Raw genomic sequence first — 19,657 nt, 5'->3', positions numbered from 1 at the left:
TGCAGTGGCTTTTAAATGGCAGATTTTAAAATGACCATTTTGGCTGCCATAAGAAGAGATGGCAGTAGGGTGGGAGTGAGGAACTAAAGTGGAATTGGGGAGATCAATTTAAAAATGCTCGGAGAAATCCTGGGATTGCGGAGATCAACCTAAAACAGGCTGGAGAAATCCTAGTGACAAATGATGAAGACACAAACTCAGCAGTGGAAGTAAGATGCGTTGCAAGCAGAATGCGCTTGATGTGATTTTTCTGGATGGGTTATTCAGGAAGAGAGGAAGAGGAGAGTCACCAGTGACTCCCAAGTTTGGCCCAGCAATTGGATGACACTTCTGGGAGGCCTTAGCGTGTTACATGCTTACTGAGAAGTGTGTGTTGGGGCTGGGGACATGGATGCCTTGGGGACTTTGACAGGAGCAGGTGCAGTGGAATGGTGGAGAGAAAAGATGGACGGGGTCACAGAGTCCATGGAAGACTTCAAAGTGGAGACTGGCTTTGTGGTCAACGATTTCAGCCAGTTTGGGTGTGGGAGAGATTGAAGAAACAGGGCTGGAGAAAAATACAGATTTCCTGGGAGGATTTTGTTATGGGGGAGTCCACAGTGGGCTTGAGTGCTGTTGAGAATGATGAAGTGGAGAACAAGTTCAAGATGCAGCCTCATTACAGGGATTATTTCCCCTCCTGCATCACCCATTTTCAATGGCAACTTGATCAGGTCAAATTCTCTCATTCTCTCTCTCACTCTCGCTCTTGCTCTCTGTGTGTGTGTGTGTGTGTGTGTATGTGTGTGTTCTGTCTTCAGAAACCCTCCAGCTATTGCCTTATTTGCATGATCCCACCAGAGAATGGTGTACAGTCAATGTCTAACTTTTCCTTGAAATTCTGTGAATTTCCATCAAGCTTCTGCTTCTACCACTTCAACAAAATTCCTGTAACCAAGATCACTGATGGCCCCTGCCCTTGACAAATGCAACCGTCCTGCTCTTGCTTCATCCACATCATTGGAGACAAATGGTTTGTTCTTTGACTTGGCTTCAGGACCTTCCTTTTCTCCCTGGCCACCCTTCATGTGCCACAGCTGGGGCCCCTCATCTCCCCACCTCTCAAAGGCCAGAGCCCCTCGGGGCTTATTCCTTGAACCACTTTCTAAAGTTCATGCCTGCTCCTTTCATGACCTCATATGCTTACTCATCTTATGAGCACCTCAAACTTGACCTAAAACTGCACACTAACACCAAACGAAGATCCCCCAGAAAGCTCTCCACCTCCTCAGTACAACTCCAGCCTTCCAGCTTCCAAATGAAAAACTTATAGCCATTCTACATTTCTCCTTTTCTGTCATAGCTCAATTTGATCAATCGGAAAATCTCTTTGGCTTTACCTTAAAACACATCCACAATCCAACTAGCGCCCCCGACTCAGAACCTCCAGTGCCACCATTTGGACGTGAGCTGTCAGCATCTCTTACTGCAGCAGATGAAATCTCCACGCTTCCTTCCATGCAACTCTATTCCTACCACAAGGCTAAATGACTTCTTTAAAGTGTACATCAGGCTGCACACAGTGGCTCAGGCATGTAATCCCAGCACATTGGGAGGCTGAAGTGGGAGGGTTGCTGGAGGCCGGGAGCTGGAGGCTGTAGTGAGCTGTGATGGCACCACTGCACTCCAGCCTGGGCCAGAGTGAGACACTGTCTACCCCAAAAAGAAAGAAAGTGCATCAGATCATTTCATCCCTTTGCTCTATATCGTGTAACAGCTTTCCACTCTGCTTCTTGGAACATGCCAAGTTATCAGGCTCCCTGCAGACCCTGCTCGGGCCTAGGTCTCCTTTCCTCCTGTTCTGAGCTCCCCTTATCCTGGCCTTGCTTCTGGTCCCCAAACTCAAACAGGGCAACCGTTCTCCTGGGACATCATTTCCCTCCTGTGGGCTCTGTTTCCCTGGGTTGCTCCCTGGTCTTGCTCCCTCACCTACCTCAAGCCCACGCCCATCACTCTCCAGTTAGGCCCTACCAGCTTCATTTTCCTCCAAAACACTCATCTCCGTGGGTTTCTCTCCTGAGACAGCCCACATGAGGAACAGCACCTGGCACACACTTGGGAAATGTTTTGGAAGAAATGAATTCAAGAAAGAGGGTCCTGAGGGGGTGGAGCAGGGTGCAGAGGCCCTCAAAGCTGGACAGGGAGCCAAGATGGGGTCAGGCAAGTCGGGGTGACGTGGGGGCCGCTGCTCTGGCCACTCCCTGTGTCCCACAGGTGCCTGGGGACCAGGTCACTGCCCTGGCCACTCCCCATGTCCGCAGGTGCCTGGGGCCCGGGGGCACCATCCTGACCACTCCCTGTGTCCCACAGGTGCCTGGGGGTTGGGGTCACCGCCCTGGCCACTCCCGTGTCCAGCAGGTGTCTGGGGGCCGGGGGCATCACCCTGACCACTCCCTGTGTTCTCCAGGTGCCTGGGGGTTGGGGTCACCGCCCTGGCCACTCCTGTGTCCAGCAGGTGTCTGGGGGCCGGGGGCATCACCCTGACCACTCCCTGTGTTCTCCAGGTGCCTGGGGGTTGGGGTCACCGCCCTGGCCACTCCCGTGTCCAGCAGGTGTCTGGGGGCCGGGGGCATCACCCTGGCCATTCTCTGCATCCTGCAGGTGCCTGAAGTCCAGGGACACCGCCCTGGCCATTCCTCGTATCTTGCAGGTGCCTGGGGGCCGGGGTCACCGCCCTGGCCACTCCTGTGTCCAGCAGGTGTCTGGGGGCCAGGGACACCGCCTGACCACTCCTTGTGTCCAGCAGGTGCCTGGGGGCTGAAAGTCACCGCCCTGGCCACTCCCTGTATCCTCCAGGTGCCTGGGGGCTGGGGTTACAGCCCTGGCCACTCCCCGTGTCTCGCAGGTGCCTGGAGACCGGCGACACCGCCCTAGCCACTCCCTGTATCCTGCAGGTGCCTTGGGGCCGGGGGCACTGCCCTGGCCACTCCCGTGTCCGTCAGGCGCCTAGGGGCGAAGCGGGGACTGCGGATCCGCAGGTGCACGCGTGGGGCTGGGGGTGGGCGCGTCTCCTCTGGGGCTCTCCGCTCCCCTCTTCTCCACAGCGTCCTTCCTAGCGTTCGCCCCCAGAATTCCGCCACCGCGTAGAGCAGGCGCAACCAGCGCCCCCACAGCGTCCTCAGGCTCCCCAGAGCCCGCGCCGACGCCCCCGCAGCCCTCCCTCCGCGCACGCTCCGCAGCAAGGCTCCCAGAGGCGGGTCTGGAGCCTCGCGACACACCCACAGACTCGATATCAGCCAATCCACGGCCGTGTTGTAGTTGACTGACAGCCCGTGTCAGGGTCCCGTATTCGGATTGGGCAGTCCTGCTGTTGTGGGCGGGCCCAGGAGGGCGGAACCCGGAAGGCAGGGGGCTTAGGTCGGGCCCGAGAGCGGTGGATTGAGGTCCGCGGCCTGGTCATGGCGGCGCACAGGAAGCACGGTAGGTGTGGGCGGCGCGGAGGCTTTCTGCCCGGACGCCAGACCCGGCTCTCGGCTCAGACCGCAGTATTGACTCGGGACCCCGACCTCGGCCCCTCTGCAGGCCCCACCCCAAACCTGGACCAACTCTCCACCTCCACCCCAGTCCCTACCCATCCCCCGCTCTTACCCCAGACCCCGACCCCGGACCGCGGCCCACCCCTCGCCCATGTTGTTCCTTGTATGGCTGCTGGTCGGGCCGGCCTTGCCAGGCCCCATCTGGTGTCTGGGGACTTGGGCGGGGGCGAGCCCAGCCAGGGGTTTGTGTTCTTAGCAGAGCCCCTGTCGGTGAGTGAGTAAGGGCCGCTCAGCTCTTCAGAGGGGTCCTAGCCCGGGGCTCCGGCAGCCTCACCAAAAAGTACAGCAGAAGTTCCCTGAGCCACTGTGTCCTCATCTGAGAGAAGTAGGTCGTGGCGTTTACCTTCAGTGGACCTAAGGTGTGGGGCGCATCCTAGTGCTTATGAAATTCTGTGATAGTATTAGGCAGTACCAAAGACAGGAGCAGACTAATGCAATTGGTCAACCTGGCCATGCCTTAGAACGGAAGTGTTAGAAAATAAAGCGTGCTCCTTCCTCCTGCAGACCCCAGCTCATTACCCTCACCCTGTAATCATCATTATAATGAAAAGAGTGGCGGTTTTTGACATGAATCTCGTGTTACTTGGATTAATTCAGACGCTGATGAATTTTTTTCCTTCTCTATGTTTAAAACTGGTATTTTTCTCTTTGAAATGAAAAGATAGTGGCAAACTGTAGTACGAAACAATTGCTTACAAAGAAATTTCTCAGTGAGGCAGAATGTGGAGGAAAATATGTTCTCAAGTCTTCCTTTTTAGGGAAACACTGCCCTTGGGCTTCCCCCTCTCCTTCAGGGCCAGGGAATTGTCACCTGATCAGCTCACAGGTTAAAAATGACCTCACAGTTTTTAAGCAGTCAGATGTTAGGCTCTAAAATGGACATTCACATATGTTAATGAGCACCAGAACTACCTTGTTCATGACCCTCTCCTGGAAGCAGGGCTGGCAGGCTGTGAATTCAGTGTCGAGGTTCTTAGGAGCAGACCTGACGGTGAACTGCCTGCAAAGCTGTCCCTGCCTTCGTGGTGGGGGGCTTCTTGCTACTGCGGGTTTTCTTCTCGTTTTAAACCATAGCACGTTCTTCTCTTACATTCTTTCAAATGTTTGCAACTCTTCTAAGCTTGCAAAAAAAATGTTTTTGTCTATTCAAGAAATTATAGCATCTGTAATGTACCTAATCAACTTAAAAAAAACCTTTCTCCACTCACTAAATTAAAGTGAATGGAAGTTAATTGTTTTAGTCATTCACTAATCATCTTCCCTTGAAACGGCCTTTTTTTCAAACTATTGGATATGTGACAGAATGGTCAAGTAAATTTAGGTTGTTTAAGGACATTGTGGTTGGAAGGATGGGTTAATAAATCCCAAAAGTATAACATGTAGCTGGGAGAGAAAATATTAGTTTTCTGTGTGTCTTCCTCGAGATCGTCTGAATAGCCCATCGGCTGAGTGGCACTTAGGCTCTGAGAGGCACTGAAGGGAGGATTTAGCTGGAATAAAACTTCCCAGCATTTGTGATCTGATGGAGCAGGAAACTGGGGTATGCTTGCGCCGAGTGTGCCTCGGGAGGAGGGGATGGAGACACCCGCTTGCAGGAACGTCTCTTTTCCTGTGGTCCAGCTCAGGGTCGTGGGGTGGTTGCAGATGGGGGTTGGGCACCATTGTTGATGGTGGGAGAGGAGGCAGGTGCCAGGAGGTGCCACGAGGCGCAGGTGTGCCTTCCTGGAGCGGACCCCACACAGAACTCTGACTTGGCGTCGTTTTTTCACCGCAGGGTGTTGGCCGAGCGTCTGCTGAGTGTGGCAGAGCCCCTCAGGCCCTGGCTGCAGCAGCGGATCAGGCACGGTATCCTTCCCTCCCCGAGCTAAGTGAAGCTCTGCTGTGCTTTGAGGCTGTGCTTGGGGTTAGGGCAGTGCTTGCTGACAGAGGACACATCCAGGGGCCCATACTTTCCCCTGCTCGGCTCTGGCACAGACCAAGAAACATGAGGTGGAAAGGTTGGCGGTCAGGCTAAACGGTGATTCTAAGCATTTTTTTTTCCTGGAAGTAGACTGTTTTTGCTAGGCAATGTAACCTGTTAATGAGACAGTTTCCCTGTAACAATGTGTAGCAAAGCTCCGCAGGATTAATGGGAAGAATGTGTTGCCTTTGAAGCAGCACCACTTGAGTACAAATTTGTCAAATGTGCTCTATGTTATGCTGGTGTAAGTAGAGCACTAGAGGATGTTTCTTGGGCCTACTTTGCAAGCCTGAGAGGTGCTGTGCAGCTCTGACCATGAACCGGTCTCCTAACTGAAAAGGATCCCAGGAAGGGGAAGGGCACTGTGGCCTCCATTCTACCCAGGGAGATTGGGTGAATATCTGGCACGTAATTAAGTGCTAGCTCAGGTCGGGCTGTTTCTGCACGTAGGGTAGCCAGCGGTCAGGGGTGCCTGGCGTGGGGTTGCAGTGGACTGGGGAGGTCCCCCAGGGGCTGCGTGCTCCTCGAGGAAGGGGCCTGCTGCGGTGGGTGAGGACCTTAGGAGCTGCCCAGGTGACTCCTGGCAGGAGTGACTGCGTCTGCTGTTGGCCAGGTTGAGCCTTGGCTGCCTCCTCCTCCCTGGACGGCTCCCAGTGCCTGTCAGGGCATCTTGTGTTGGTGAGCAGAGCCATGCGGGACCTTGCTCCTTGCTTCCTTCTCGAGATGCTGACTGTGTGCCTGCTCCCTGGGCGGAGTCTTGCTGTCCGGCTCACGGAGCCTCCTCCCTGGTGGTTGGTCATTGTGAGGGGTTTGGCTCTGGTCCTCTCCCTGACTCTGTGTGTGCTTCAGGGACGTTTCCGGAGGAGGCAAAGCTTGCGTGGGGTTTGCTGGGCAGAGGCGATCCTCAGATGCTGGGGTGAGGGCCACAGCCTCATGGAGGTGGGAGCCCCATCCCAGGGCCCAGCCCTGAGCAGGCAGAGGAGTGCCAGGCGGTCATGCCACTCCCTCTCTCCCTGCACCAGACCTGTCCTCACCACCTGCTGCTGTGTGTGTGGTGGGGGGGATGTGCCAGTGGATTTAAGCAGAGTCCCTGCCCCGAGGGCCCCCTGCATTTGACTCACTGCACCGAGGCAAGTCCTTTGACTCCTTGTCCTGCAGTTTCCCATCAAGGTGGTTCAGTGGTGCCAGCCACCCGCATCAAGGAGAGAGCTCCGAGGGCACCATGCTGCTGGCACGGCCTTGCTGGCCTGGCTGGGCCCTCCTCCTGGGTGGCACCCAGCCTGCTGTCAGCCTGGGGAGCGTGTGCTGGAGTGTGGGATGCTTGGTTGCTTTTTTTTTTTTTTTTTTTTTTTTTTTTTTTTTTTTTTTTTTTTTTTTTTGAGACGGAGTCTCGCTCTGTCGCCCAGGCTGGAGTGCAGTGGCCAGATCTCAGCTCACTGCAAGCTCCGCCTCCCGGGTTCCCGCCATTCTCCTGCCTCAGCCTCCCGAGTAGCTGGGACCACAGGCGCCGCCACCTCGCCCGGCTAATTTTTTGTGTTTTTAGTAGAGACGGGGTTTCGCCGTGTTAGCCAGGATGGTCTCGATCTCCTGACCTTGTGATCCGCCCGTCTCGGCCTCCCAAAGTGCTGGGATTACAGGCTTGAGCCACCGCGCCCGGCCGCTTGGTTGCTTTTTAATAAGAATTCATTCTTGCTGTGACTGCCGCACGCACAGGACAGCTTCCCTCGCCCTTGCAGGTGCGTCCTCCAGGGCCAAGGAGTCTGGAGCAGGTGAGCAGCCTCTGTCTTCCTGAGACTCCTCAGATGAAGTTGGAGCTGCCAGCGCCTTGCTGTGAGCGGTCACACTTCCTGTTGGCCACCTCCCTGTCGTCTTCTGGTTTCTCCTGCACCTCTGGGAGTGGATTGCCCCAACTTCACACACCAGGAATCTTTGGCGCTGTCCACGGTGCTGGCCTGGTGCCAGAGTTCCTGCAGCTCTGGTAGTTGGGGAGAGGTGTCTGCGTGTAGGCGTGGGTCTGTGAGCTTGTGTGTGCATATTGTCAATGTGCATGCATGTGTGTGTGCCGCTATTCCTGCGTGTGCACGTGTCTGTGTAGGCCTTTGTGTGTGCACACGTGTCTGGTGTTTGTGTGCATGCATGTCTGTGTGCATTCCTGTGTGTGCATCTGTGCAGGTGTGTGTGGTGTGTATCTGTGCACGCATGTGTGTGCCTTTGTGGTGTGCGTGTGTATATGTGTACATGTGTGCATGTGTATGTGCCTGAGTGGTGTGCGTATGTGTGTGTGCATGCATATCTGTGCCTGTGTGGTGTGTATGTCTGTGTGTAGTGTGTATGTGTGCCTGTGTGGTGTGTATATGTGTGTTTTGCATGTGGTGTGTATGTACATGCATGTCTTCTTGTGATGTGTATGTACGTGTGTGTGTATGTGTACTTATGTACATATGTATTGCCTGTGTGGTGTCTGTGCATGTGTGGTGTGTGTACATGTGTGTCAGTGTTCATGTGGGTGTGTGTGCCGGTGTGTGTGCACATGTCTGTGTGTGGTGTGCCTGTGTGTGGTGTGCCTGTGTACATGTGTCTGTGGCATGTGTGTACATGTGTGTCTGGGTGTTCACCTGTGTATATGTGCATGCATGTGTGCCTGTGTGTGTTTGTGCATGCACCTGTGTGTTTTGTGCCTGTGCACGTGTGTCTGCATGTGGCGTGTGTGTGCATGCGCATCTGGGTGTTCACCTATGTATATGTGCATGCATGTGTGCCTGTGTATGTATGTGTGTGCGCCTGTGTGTCGTGTGCCTGCGTACACGTGTCTGCGTGTGGTGTGTGTGTACATGCGTGTCTGGATGTGTCCCTGTGTGGTGTGTGCATCTCCCAGCCGTACCCTGCAACTTGCCTGTGATACCTGCCTCTCCCTTGGAGTGCCAGAGCTGAAGGTGCCAGTTCGGATTTGTTTCCATTGGAAAGAGGCTCCTTTTCCTTCTTGCAGCGTGGCCGTGGTCTGGCTGGGTGCCTGATGCCTCTGTTGGGGCCGACTTTCATTCTGGCCCCGTGTGTGGGACTCTGTGCAGAGCTGGACGGAGTCATCGCTGTCCTGTAGGAGAAGTGGGGCTGTGTTCATTGACCCGTGTGGCTTTGACATTCTCAGATGCGGTAGAGCCCTTCCTCCGGAACAGGAGTTGGCACCTCTTTCCCCATCTTCAAGGAAGGACAGCGCGCTCAGGAGCGCTTCCCAAGTGAATAACTGAGTGAATGAGGGAAGGGAGGAAGGGAGGGAGGGAGGGAGGAAGGAAGGAACCTCATGGAACAGGGGGAAAGGAAGGGAGAGGGGGGAGGGGGGAGGGGGGAGGGAGGGAGGGAGGGAAGGAAGGAACCTACCTCATGGAACGGGGGTTTAGAGAATCCCGGCAGGCAAAGCAAGAGGCGCCGTGCCAGCCAGGCCCTGCAGGAGTGTTGGTGTGTGGTGAGGTTGGGGTGTAGAGGAGGTTTGCCCCAGCAGGGAAGGGCAGGTGCAGTGGTGGGAAGGCCAGCGCACGTAGGGACGAGGAGATGCGGTACTGCGGTGGCTGGAGGAGGGCTGCAAGAGCTGCCCGGACATGGGGGCCACTGCAGTCTCGGCTCCTTGCAGGTTGGGAGAGAGTCGTGCTTGGTGTGCGGCTGGAGAGGGAAGTGGGCCGAGGAGGTGGTGGGTGCCAAATGCGCCCATCCCTGGTGGCCGGCGCCCCAGCGCGCAGCAGGCCTCGGTCTCGATGGGGACGGCCACCGAGGTCGTCCTGCTGGACTGCTGCCTCAGAGCTCACTCTGCTAATGCCCAGGTGGGTCATCTGTAAAGTGGGCGGCAGCACCGTGAGGACCCAGCCAGGTGACTCATCACATGCAAGGTTCTGTTGGAGTCACGAGCTGGTCACTGCCGCTGCTGGTTCTGTCCCTTGGGTGCAGGAGACATGGAGGTGGGGGACCCATGTGCCTGTGAGAACAGAGCAGACGGGAAGCCGGAGGGGACAGCAGGTTCGGAAGCCTGAGGGGGGAGCAGGTATGGAAGCCGGAAGTGGGGAGCAGGTACGGAAGCCGGAGGGGGGAGCAGGTACGGAAGCCGGAGGGGGGAGCAGGTACGGAAGCCGGAGGGGGGAGCAGGTACGGAAGCCGGAGGGGGAGCAGGTACGGAAGCCGGAGGGGGGAGCAGGTATGGAAGCCTGGGGGGGCAGGTAGGGAAGCCGGAGGGGGGGAGCAGGTACGGAAGCCGGAGGGGGGAGCAGGTACGGAAGCCGGAGGGGGGAGCAGGTACGGAAGCTGGAGGGGGAGCAGGTACGGAAGCCGGAGGGGGGAGCAGGTATGGAAGCCTGGGGGGGGAGGTGGGGAGCAGGTACGGAAGCCGGAGGGGGGAGCAGGTACGGAAACCGGAGGGGGGAGCAGGTACGGAAGCCGGGGGGGGAGCAGGTACGGAAGCCGGAGGGGGGAGCAGGTACGGAAGCCGGAGGGGGAGCAGGTATGGAAGCCTGGGGGGGCAGGTAGGGAAGCCGGAGGGGGGAGCAGGTACGGAAGCCGGAGGGGGGAGCAGGTACGGAAGCCAGAGGGGGGGAGCAGGTACGGAAGCCGGGGGGGGGGGGAGCAGGTACGGAAGCCGGAGGGGACAGCAAATTAGGACGCGTCACTGCATCGGGGCGTGGGATGAGAAACCACAGCACCCAAAAAGGACCACATGGACCTTCTTGGCTGGCGCAGGGAAGAAGTGGGGTCCAGGAGGCCACAATGGGGCTGCCGTGGCTCACTCGTGCTCCAGGCAAGGCGGCGTGGGTGCAGGAGGTACAGCTGCTTCCCGGGTTCTGGATTCCACATCCTTGATAGCGTTCCTCAGTGAGTGCAACCTGCCCGTGCGAACAACACGGGGCTTGTCGGTGTGGAATCCCTTATGAGTTGCAAGTTCTTTGGGCTGAATTCAAGACCTATTTGATGAAAAAGCCAATGTGTAATGAAACTGGAAAAAATTAAAATGTTGGAGTAAAAGGTATAGTTTGTCTGGTGTCTCCTGATTTTCATCAAGCAGCTTGATGAAGTGCCTTCCCAGTGACCTCTCAGCGTGTTTTAGCCCAGCCTTGTTTCGGTGAGAAAACAACTCCGAGAACTGAGTGGGCTGCCAGAGGGTCGTGCCCTGTCGGGGCAGTGCCAGCCTCTCCGGAAGCCCCTGGGCTGCTCTGCACCCCGCTGGGTGTGTTTGCCAGTTGCTGAATGAAAACTGTTGCAGCCGCCCGTGAAGGTAAAAGATGTTTGTGAACGCTTCATGATATGACAGATGCTGGTTAAAAAACTACAAGGAAAACTCTGGGCAAAGTTTGCGTGGAATATTTCCTTTCTTCTCCTTTTTTATTTGTAGAGATCGGATCTCACTATGTTGTCCAGGCTAGTTCTCAAGTCATCCTCCTGACGCAGCGTCCTGAGTAGCTGGCCTACAGGTGCCCGGCTTTCTTCTTTGTTCAAAGGCTAGAGTTTCCGTAGAAAATGATGATCTGCTGTATTTTCACCTCCTCCGTGAGAAGCCCACGTCAGATCGGTCATGGCGTGAGGTTCTAGTGACGTCCCATTCAGGGGTTCTTTCTGGTTTGATGTCGAGCGCTTGTTTTTGTTCTTTCTTTTTGATATTTCAGAGCTTGCCCGCTTCTGCTTAAACAGTAGCCCGTTATTTTTCCATTTGTCATTCTGTTATGAAACTTCTCAAGAATCTACTACTCATTGAATTAACATACTGAATTTTTCTTTCTTGTGAAGTGATGTAATTGTATTACCAGTTTATTCCTTTATTTCTAGATTATAGTCAAAGGCTAAATACCTTGCCTCATTACAGGGATAAAATGAAAAAAAAAAGAAAAATCCCACAGGGATTATTGTTTTAAAGAAAGCTGTGACCGGGCCAGCATATTTTCAGCAGGCATTTAAACATAGTTTTTACTGAAAAAAGAAAATTCAAACTGTCAGATTTTCAAAAAATGCAATAGTCCTGATAACTGTTAAATTTAAAATGCTTATTACAATGAGACAGGCAGATGTAGAAGGAAAAAGATCAGCTAGAGCTGCCGTTCACTGAGAGCAGAGTTTTTCTATTTTCTCTAAACGGATGAAATAATGTGGTTTGTGTGTGTGTTGTGGTTTTAGTGGAAATGTTTTGGGAGATTTCTGTAATATGACAGGTGAAGGAGGCAGGCAGCAAGCACCTCCAAGCCGGCCACGGTGGAAATTTCTACAATGATTATCTCCACTCTTGTTTTCTGTAGCAGTTTTTCATTTAAATATGATGTTAGAAGCCTGCCAACTCTTGTTTGAAAATCTAATCACTTTTCTGTTTGTAAATCTATTAAGTGGAAACTAAAAAGGAATGTTATAAACCGATTTTGTTCTCTAGGAGTATTAGTCTGTTCTGCATTGCTGTAAAGGAATGCCTGAGGCTGAGTAATTTATAAAGAAAAGAGCTTTACTGGGCTCATGGCTCTGCAGGCTGTACAGGGAGCATGGCGCCAGCACCCACTTCTGGTGAGGCCTCCTCGTGAAGCTGCAGCTCTTGGGGAAGGCAGAGGGGAGCCAGCGTCCTATGGTGAGAGAAGGAGAGCAGGAGAAGGCGGAGGTCCCAGCCTCTTAAGCAGCCAGATCTCCAAGAGCTCATCACCACGAGGTGGGCACCAAGCCATTCTCACGGGATCTGCCCCCATGGCCCAGACACCTCCCAGCAGGCCCCCCGTCAACACTGGAGCTCACATGTCACGTGGGATTTGGAGGGGACACGGCCAGACCACGTCAGTGCGTTTTCTCCTCCAGTGACTTCACATCGTAAAGTCACTCATGAATATTTGTGGTCTCTCTTATTTTAGTGAATCCCTGTAAGCGTGTGGTCCTGTCAGTTTTGCAGCTTCTCCTGAGCATCCACATTTTGAAATAGGTCCTTTGGAACTGATCTCATTCTTCACATCCCCAAATAAGCTGTGCACGTATTTTCTCTGAAAGTCACACTTTCCCAAGAGACACCAGTTCATAAGGGTGATAGCAAAACTTGAAATTTTAGAGAATCACGAATGATCATTATTTCTAATACCTTCCAGCACCAAGAGTTTCATACCCAACTGTTAGATTTTAAATTCAGCAACTGCATTTAGGAAGAGTTTAGAATTGAATAGGTTCACTTCCAGGGTCAAACTGTGTTTCTTTGTGAGATACATATATTTACAGTTTTTCCTAAGTGTCCAATTTCCAAAGAACACTTTACTGAAAGATTTTATTGGTATTTGGCTACGTCTTTGACTTGAAATAGCAAGTGTAGGCAGCAATCCTTTCTGAGGATTATACCAAAGTGACTTAATTCCTCCGTGAAAGGGGCTCATTTCTACTGGGTGTTGCGGCATGTGAATTTCTGGTGGGGTGTTTTTCTGGGCCTTGGCCTTTTGTTGTTGTGTCTCTCATTTCTCAGCGCTGATTGCTTGGCCTTCTTGGTAATTTATTTGTTTTCTTGCAGGTTATTTTTTTCGATTGGCATTAAACACTCAGTCCTCTGCCTTTTTATTTTCCGGTGATTGCTTTTTGATGGGCACTAGAGTTTCAAGTTAAAACTTGCTCTTGCTGCTGGAAGCGGAGCACGTTGATGAGGTGTGGGAAAGCGAACAGAACCAGCCTCAGGCTTCTGGCAGACAGAAGTCGTTGTGACCACCAGGCACTTTCGTTTGGGCCACACAGCATCGGGGGCTCCGGGAGCTCCTGCCGCACCAGCTGGTCCAGCGCTGTTTTTGTGGGTTCTTTTGTTTTCAACACATTGTAAATTAAACAGAAAAGAGGCTTTTAACCTCTAACTTGATTTTTTTCAGTCTCCATCTGTAGCTCATAGACGTACACACACTTAGGTAAAAACACATTAGATCAAAAAGGAGCATTTCAACAAACCAAAAATGACAAATGCTTCACTGTGTTCTGGTTATTCTGGAGGGAAAAAGCCTTTCATTATGTTCTGCTTTTGGTATTAGTCACCAAGTAGAGCTGGCCCGTTGGAAGACAGGCTGTGTTTACAAAATCAGGTCCAGATCTGCAGGAAACCACCAGCAGTTCGTGGGGTCCTCATGTCATTCCTCTGACGATTCCAAGAACCAGCAAGGGCATCAGTGCCATGTAATGTGGTTTTGGTCTAAAACAGCTGATGATTTCTGTGTAAATAAACAGTGTGAGCACTGGTGTTAAAGGCCCTGAGTGCCTGGGCCACGTGTGACACTCGGCGCTTGTCAGCTCAGATGCTAAACCCAAAGTGGCACCGTGTTTGTGAGGGTCTCTCCCAGCCCCAGCCTCCATCCTCTCCTCTCCGGGGCTGGGAGGAAGTGACACTCGTCTATGCATCTGCCAGCAATATTAGCTGGTGGAAAGTAATTATTAATATTTAATTTTGCTTTTTAAACTTTGCTCTTTTAAAAACTGATTTTAAAAAGTTGAAAGTATTTTTTTAAAAATACTTTATGATTTATATTTTAGCAGCTGCAAATATTTAGACATATATATTTGTCAGCAAAGTTATTTTTAGATACCGGGATATTTGTTTTAAACTGGGTTAAGATTTATTAAAATTCTTGTTGAAGACAAAATCTCCCACTTTATAATGAGATACCCGTTTTGACATCTATTTGAGATCATCTGTTTTTGTGCCTGTTTACAGGACGCTTTATGAATAATTCATTGGTCATGCATAATATGACACAAAACCGGTCTTTGCCAATATTTAATATCAAAATCATGCTGTAACTCCTGTCAGTGAAGCATTGTGCGGGACGCACTTGCCTTTTCTGTAACGAGGCTTTTACCAGAAGTAGCGGGGGCCAGCGTGGGTTCAGGCTCATTCCAGCGATGGAGCAGACACGGCGACCTCCAGGAGTGTGTGGGCCGCCGGGAAAGATGTTTTCCTTCTCGAGGTTCTAGAACACCCATGCAAGATGGAGGCCCTTCAGCCACAGGTTTCATGAGATACCTAAACCAGTTTAGCTTAGGCTACCGAAAGGTGTTCTTTTTGCTTTAGTTTTTTTGGACGACCATGCTCAAGTTTGAATTTGAAAAGGGACGTTGTCTTTCCCATGGCTGTAAACTGTACGGACCTTTCTGTGTTGACCGTCGTGAATTAGCACATCCAGATCCCTACAGCTGACTTCCCACTCCCCCCTCCGTGTGAAAACTCAGGATTTAAATGTTAAGGACTAAACTTCTATATTTAAATTGTATTATTTGCTTAAGATTTTAAGCAGCCTGTTTTCCTGCATTCTTAAGTAGTTGCATGCTCTTTCTGGCATCCTGATTTATTATCCCAGATATCAGCTTTGTCATCCTGTGTGTCTGTGGCTGACACTGGCACGGTGCGAGCATGCATCCTCATCCTTCCTCGTGGGCACCTCGGCATTCCGCCTTCGGTCATGTCCGTGGGTGACGCTGGCACGGTGCGGGTGTGTGTCCTTGTCCTTCCTCGTGGGCACCTCGGCGTCCTGCCGTTGGTCGTGTCTGTGTGACCAGCATTTACCTCTCGGACATCTCATTTGTCTTTGAGGGTGTCCAGGACATTCTTCTTCCTCCAAGGCCTCATTTGTACAGAGTGGTCGGTGATTTTCAAGGACTGGCATGATGAGATTTTGTGTTCAGAAGACAAGAGGAGCAAGGTGCACGCCTAGGGCCCCGTCCTGCTTTCTAAATACTGGGCTCCTTGGAGGAGAGGCTGGTTCCAGGCCTAGGCAGAGGAAACACAAGATGAGCCTGCGGTACCGTGAAGGGCCCTGTGTGCTCATGGGAGGGCCAGGTGGGCTGGAGGGCGCCGGGTCCACGCTGGAGGGCGCCGGGTCCACGCTGGAGGGCGCCGGGTCCACGCTGGAGGGCGCCGGGTCCACGCTGCGGCAGACCTTGTGGCCAGTGCCGGGACTGTTTGAGCAACAAAGTATATGTGGGCAGTACAGGGTGATGGTCTTTGGAACAAATGAAATATCTGCGAGTCTTGAAGGTATTACATAACACAAGGGTAATAATTCAATACATGTGCAAGTGCGGGCAGTTCTTCAGTACAGAATTCCATGTGATAAACACGGAAGGAGTGAGGAAAGGAAGCCACTGAGGAGCCCAGAGCCACGTCTTTTGCCGGCAGGACCCACCAGCAGATGCCAGAATTAGTGGGTGAGACTGAGGAGGAAAAGGATCTAGTTCCGAGGTGTCTCCTCCACGGTGTCTGTTGGTTATAAAGGAAAGAGGGTTGCTTGGCCAGGAGAAATCCAGCAGACCTCACAGCACCTGTGGGCGACCGAGGGCGTCAGCGGAGAGAAGCGTCCCAGCCGGATGTGGGCACCAGGGCCCATCTGCAGTTCTGCAGAAGTGAATGACCTCAGTGTCACCCTGAGAACGCTGGACCCAAGTTACAGCAATTCCAAAAAATAACTGCTGCAAGAGATGTCACAACGGTGGGGGACGAGGAAAATGGGAGGAAAGTGAGGCCTCGAGGGTGGATGGATGGGACAGGTTCAGAGTCTGGTCGATGCGGGAGCCCGCTGTTGGATGAGGGCTCACACAGCCAGGGCTGGGTTGGGGCAGAAACCCAAGTTTTCACGTTGAAACGGCCTCCCTGAGCCTCGCCAGGCCTGGGGCTTTCATGTGGCAAAGCCTCGAGGGTCAGGCTGTCAGCCCTGGCAGTGGCCCCAGGCCCTGGGCTCCCAGTGAGAAGTGAGTCCAGGACCTGCCTAGGTGGTCTATGGGGAAGCTTCTTAGGAGGGTGTTGCGGCCTCAGCATGTGGCCTGGACTCCCTGGTCTGCATGGTTCTGGGAACCACCCTTCCTGAATCTGCTTGTGCGGGGCCTCAGCAGGCTTGCAGGGGAATTGCAGAAATCCTAGAGGCTGAAGACCCAGAGGCCTTGGGGTTCTGTGGGCCCTGCACGCTGTGCCAGCAGATTGATTCCTGGCATTCAGGTCATGAGGCTGGGATCATGTAAGTCTCTTCCGAGAGAAATGACCGTGTTACAGAAGGCGGAGCCTGTGACTCCCAGGGTGGCCTCTGCCCTGTCAGTTATCCCGGAGAAACCCCTGCCAGCTGTCACTCTGAATTTAAAGCCAGCTGACTTTAGATTGTTCCCGCCTTCTACTTCCGTTTTGGAATTTTTATAAAAATTCTGAATGTACTGTACACCTATATCAGATGTTTTCATTTGAAACATGAAATTTAACAGTATTGTTAGAGAACCACTGTTACTTAGGCTATAAATGTAATTTATTGCAGGCACTGGATGGAATTCAGTGAAAATGCTCCCTACCTATCTTTTTTCTTTAGGCACATTCTTATGTTGCTTTTAGCTCAGAAATCTGCCTCAGGAAGCCTTGAAAGACTGTTACCTGGGGCCCGACTCAGTGCGCTCCGACCCGTGCCCTGGTGTGATCTGCGGTGTCTCAGTGCGCTCCGACCCATTCCCTGGTGTGTTGTGCGGTGTCTCAGTGCGCTCCGATCCCTGCCCTGGTGTGTTGTGCAGTGTCTCAGTGCGCTCCGACCCATTCCCTGGTGTGTTGTGCGGTGTCTCAGTGCGCTCCGACCCGTGCCCTGGTGTGATCTGCGGTGTCTCAGTGCGCTCCGATCCCTGCCCTGGTGTGTTGTGCGGTGTCTCAGTGCGCTCCGACCCGTGCGCTATTGTGTTCTGCGGTGTCTCAGTGCGCTCCGATCCCTGCCCTGGTGTGTTGTGTGGTGTCTCAGTGTGCTCCGATCCGCACCCTGGTGTGATCTGCGGCGTCTCAGTGCGCTCCGACCCGTGCCCTGGTGTGTTGTGCGGTGTCTCAGTGCGCTCCGATCCCTGCCCTGGTGTGTTCTGCCATTTTCTTTGGTATCAGCTGCCGTGTTTCCGCAAACTCTGTCATCTGATGCTTGGTTGGGCCCAGCGTCTCCTGGCTGTTTAGTCAGGGCCTGCCCCACTCCCTGGGAGGGTCTTGTGCCTGCCCAGCTTCAGGCGTTCTGCCGCATTGCCTGGCTCTGACCATCGCCTGGGATTTCTCCGTAGCATTTTCCTAGCTCCAGACACTGGCAGGCAGCTGGGCCTAGGGAGACGACTTCAGCCACATGTCTGCGTTGGCTGCCTCAGGCCCAGCAAGGCTTTAGCTCTGAGCGCCCCGTCCTTGTTTGCAGAATTGGGTGGCTGGTTACGGTTTTGTCTTCGAATTTGTTCTGGTTTGTGAAGATGTTGGATAAAGCTCATCTTATCTGCCCGCCATCTCCTCTGCTCATCACCAGGTCGGTCATCCACACAGGACATTTTCTTCTTTGACATTTAAAGGAAATGTGACAATTGGATTTGTATCTGAAGTCTTGGAACCTTCTTTTGAACATACCTGGAAGCACTGCAGTACATTTTTAGAAGCATTTCACAGACCGCCTGTTGCTCCCTGAGAGCCAAGGTGTCTCCGGGCAGGTGTGCTTGAGGCAAACCCTTTCTGTAGGGGTGAGACCCGCTCACCACGGCCAGCCGCAGCTTTTGAGGGGTCCTGTGCTAGAGCACTTGTGCATCATATTCAAAAATTAGCGTATGGGGACCCTCTCATTGCCAGGACCTCGTGAAGACCCCAAGGTCTTAGGGATCACATCGTTTCAGTTCAGGTTTTCCACTTAACCGGAGGTCATTTCCTCCCAGCAAAAGGAGCCTTTGCGCTCACTTGTTGGGAGCCGTGGAGGTGCAGAGTCTCAGGTGAGAGCCCCCGTGTTCGTGATCACACTGCACCCCGCTTCCACTGAGCTCTGTGCTCAGGGTTTTCACGGTCCATCCACAGAGGACACGGGGAGCGTTGCGTGGAAACCCACACAGTGTTCTTAACAGCGGGGCCTGTAGGAGGGTGATTTCTACCACGTGTTTGTCTGAGAGGCCAGAATTAGGAAGGGTTTGTGCCTTCGGCTGCAGTGTCCCCACGTAGGGCCATGGAGCCTCCCTCCCTCGCCCAGAAGCCACCCCCAGCGTCTCCTCTCAGGGAGCCCATGACAGATCCCTGCACGCCTCCAGTCAGGCCAAGTCCCCGCCTCCCTGTTCCTAAAGGCACCAATTACTTGTGTCAGGAGTGCTGATTTCTGCTGTGCGACTTTTGGTTATTCCAGAGCAGCTTTTTTCTAAATTTTATGAGGTTAAAAGAATTCATTTCATTAACTTTTCCCCACACCTTATCCACTATGCTATTTTGAGATCAATGGCTGTTCATTAACCACACTTAACTCAGGACAGAAATATTTGTTCATTATGACAGTTTGTCCCCACAGTTTAAACAGTGTAAACAAAAACAAAGTAAAGAATCTGTTTAGTGGCTAAACCACGTCAGGTGCACGGAATTCTCCCCAGTCGCAGTTGTTGACACGTTCAGTTTAAGGGAGAGAGTGCAGACCACGGGTTCCCAGAGGGCGTGGGGTGGTGCCTGCCCTGCCTGAGGGCCCCCCAGACCTGCTCCATTCACACATCTGGCTCCAGGCGCTGTGGGCCACTGACACCATCCACCCAGGACCACAGCCCCACTGACGGGTCACGGCCTGTGTGTGCCTCAACCTCACAGGGAGGAACCAAGCGACCTAGAGCCAGAGGTAGCACCTGCCGGCAGTGCACAGCCTACTGGACACAGGGTGATGCCCTGGGGAGAGGGTCAGTTGATGGCAGGATGGTGGGGGGTCCTCTAGGGCCGGCCTCAGGGGTTTTTCTAAGGGGCAGAGTCTGGGGGATCCTGGTGTGCAGTGCCCAGAGTGGGAGGACCGGGGACTTGGGTCTCCGTTGGTGCTTTCAGGATGTGTTTGTGTGAAGTAAGAGGCATGTGTGATTCAGATAAACTGCATAACTGGTTCCTTTTCTTCCTTTTCTTTTCGTCGGTTTTCCATACAGTGTTTGTTGAGAAGGTGCTGCAGAGACTTTTTCCTCGTGTTCCAAGTGGCCAAGGAAAGAGGGAACCCCAGACGCTGGCTGTCCAAAGTCCACCAAAGAAAGTGACCTCTGAGAAAGTGAGTCGGAAACATGCTCAGCCTTTGACAGGTGAGGTTGTCTGCAGATGTGGGTGGGTCTCAGGGACTGAAGTTAACCTCTGTCATCATTACTTGCCCTGGAGAATGTGTCTTCTGGGCCTCGGGCTTCTGTCTGCAGG

General features: G+C 53.1%; 1 protein-coding gene across 11 annotated transcripts in view; it reads left to right on the top strand.

The window, feature by feature from the left end:
• Positions 1-3,399: 3,399 nt before the first annotated feature.
• ERICH1 (glutamate rich 1) overlaps positions 3,400-19,657 on the top strand; it is a 107,571-nt gene continuing 91,313 nt past the window's right edge. For 10 of the 11 annotated variants that reach the window (XR_013397011.1, XR_013397013.1, XR_013397012.1 and 7 more), the window contains exons 1-2: positions 3,400-3,459; positions 19,402-19,548. Coding sequence is in view for 4 of the 11 variants with exons in the window: in XM_077942902.1 (XP_077799028.1) it covers positions 3,438-3,459; positions 19,402-19,548 (169 nt within the window). In the remaining 7 variants the exon portion in view is untranslated. The remainder of the gene's footprint in view (positions 3,460-19,401; positions 19,549-19,657) is intronic. The other variant, XR_013397014.1, reaches the window with a different exon arrangement.

This window comes from Macaca mulatta, chromosome 8, assembly GCF_049350105.2.
Source record: "Macaca mulatta isolate MMU2019108-1 chromosome 8, T2T-MMU8v2.0, whole genome shotgun sequence".
NCBI lineage: Eukaryota > Metazoa > Chordata > Mammalia > Primates > Cercopithecidae > Macaca > Macaca mulatta.
The sequence above is the reverse complement of the archived record's forward strand: the minus strand, read 5'-3'. Positions and strand labels throughout refer to the sequence as shown.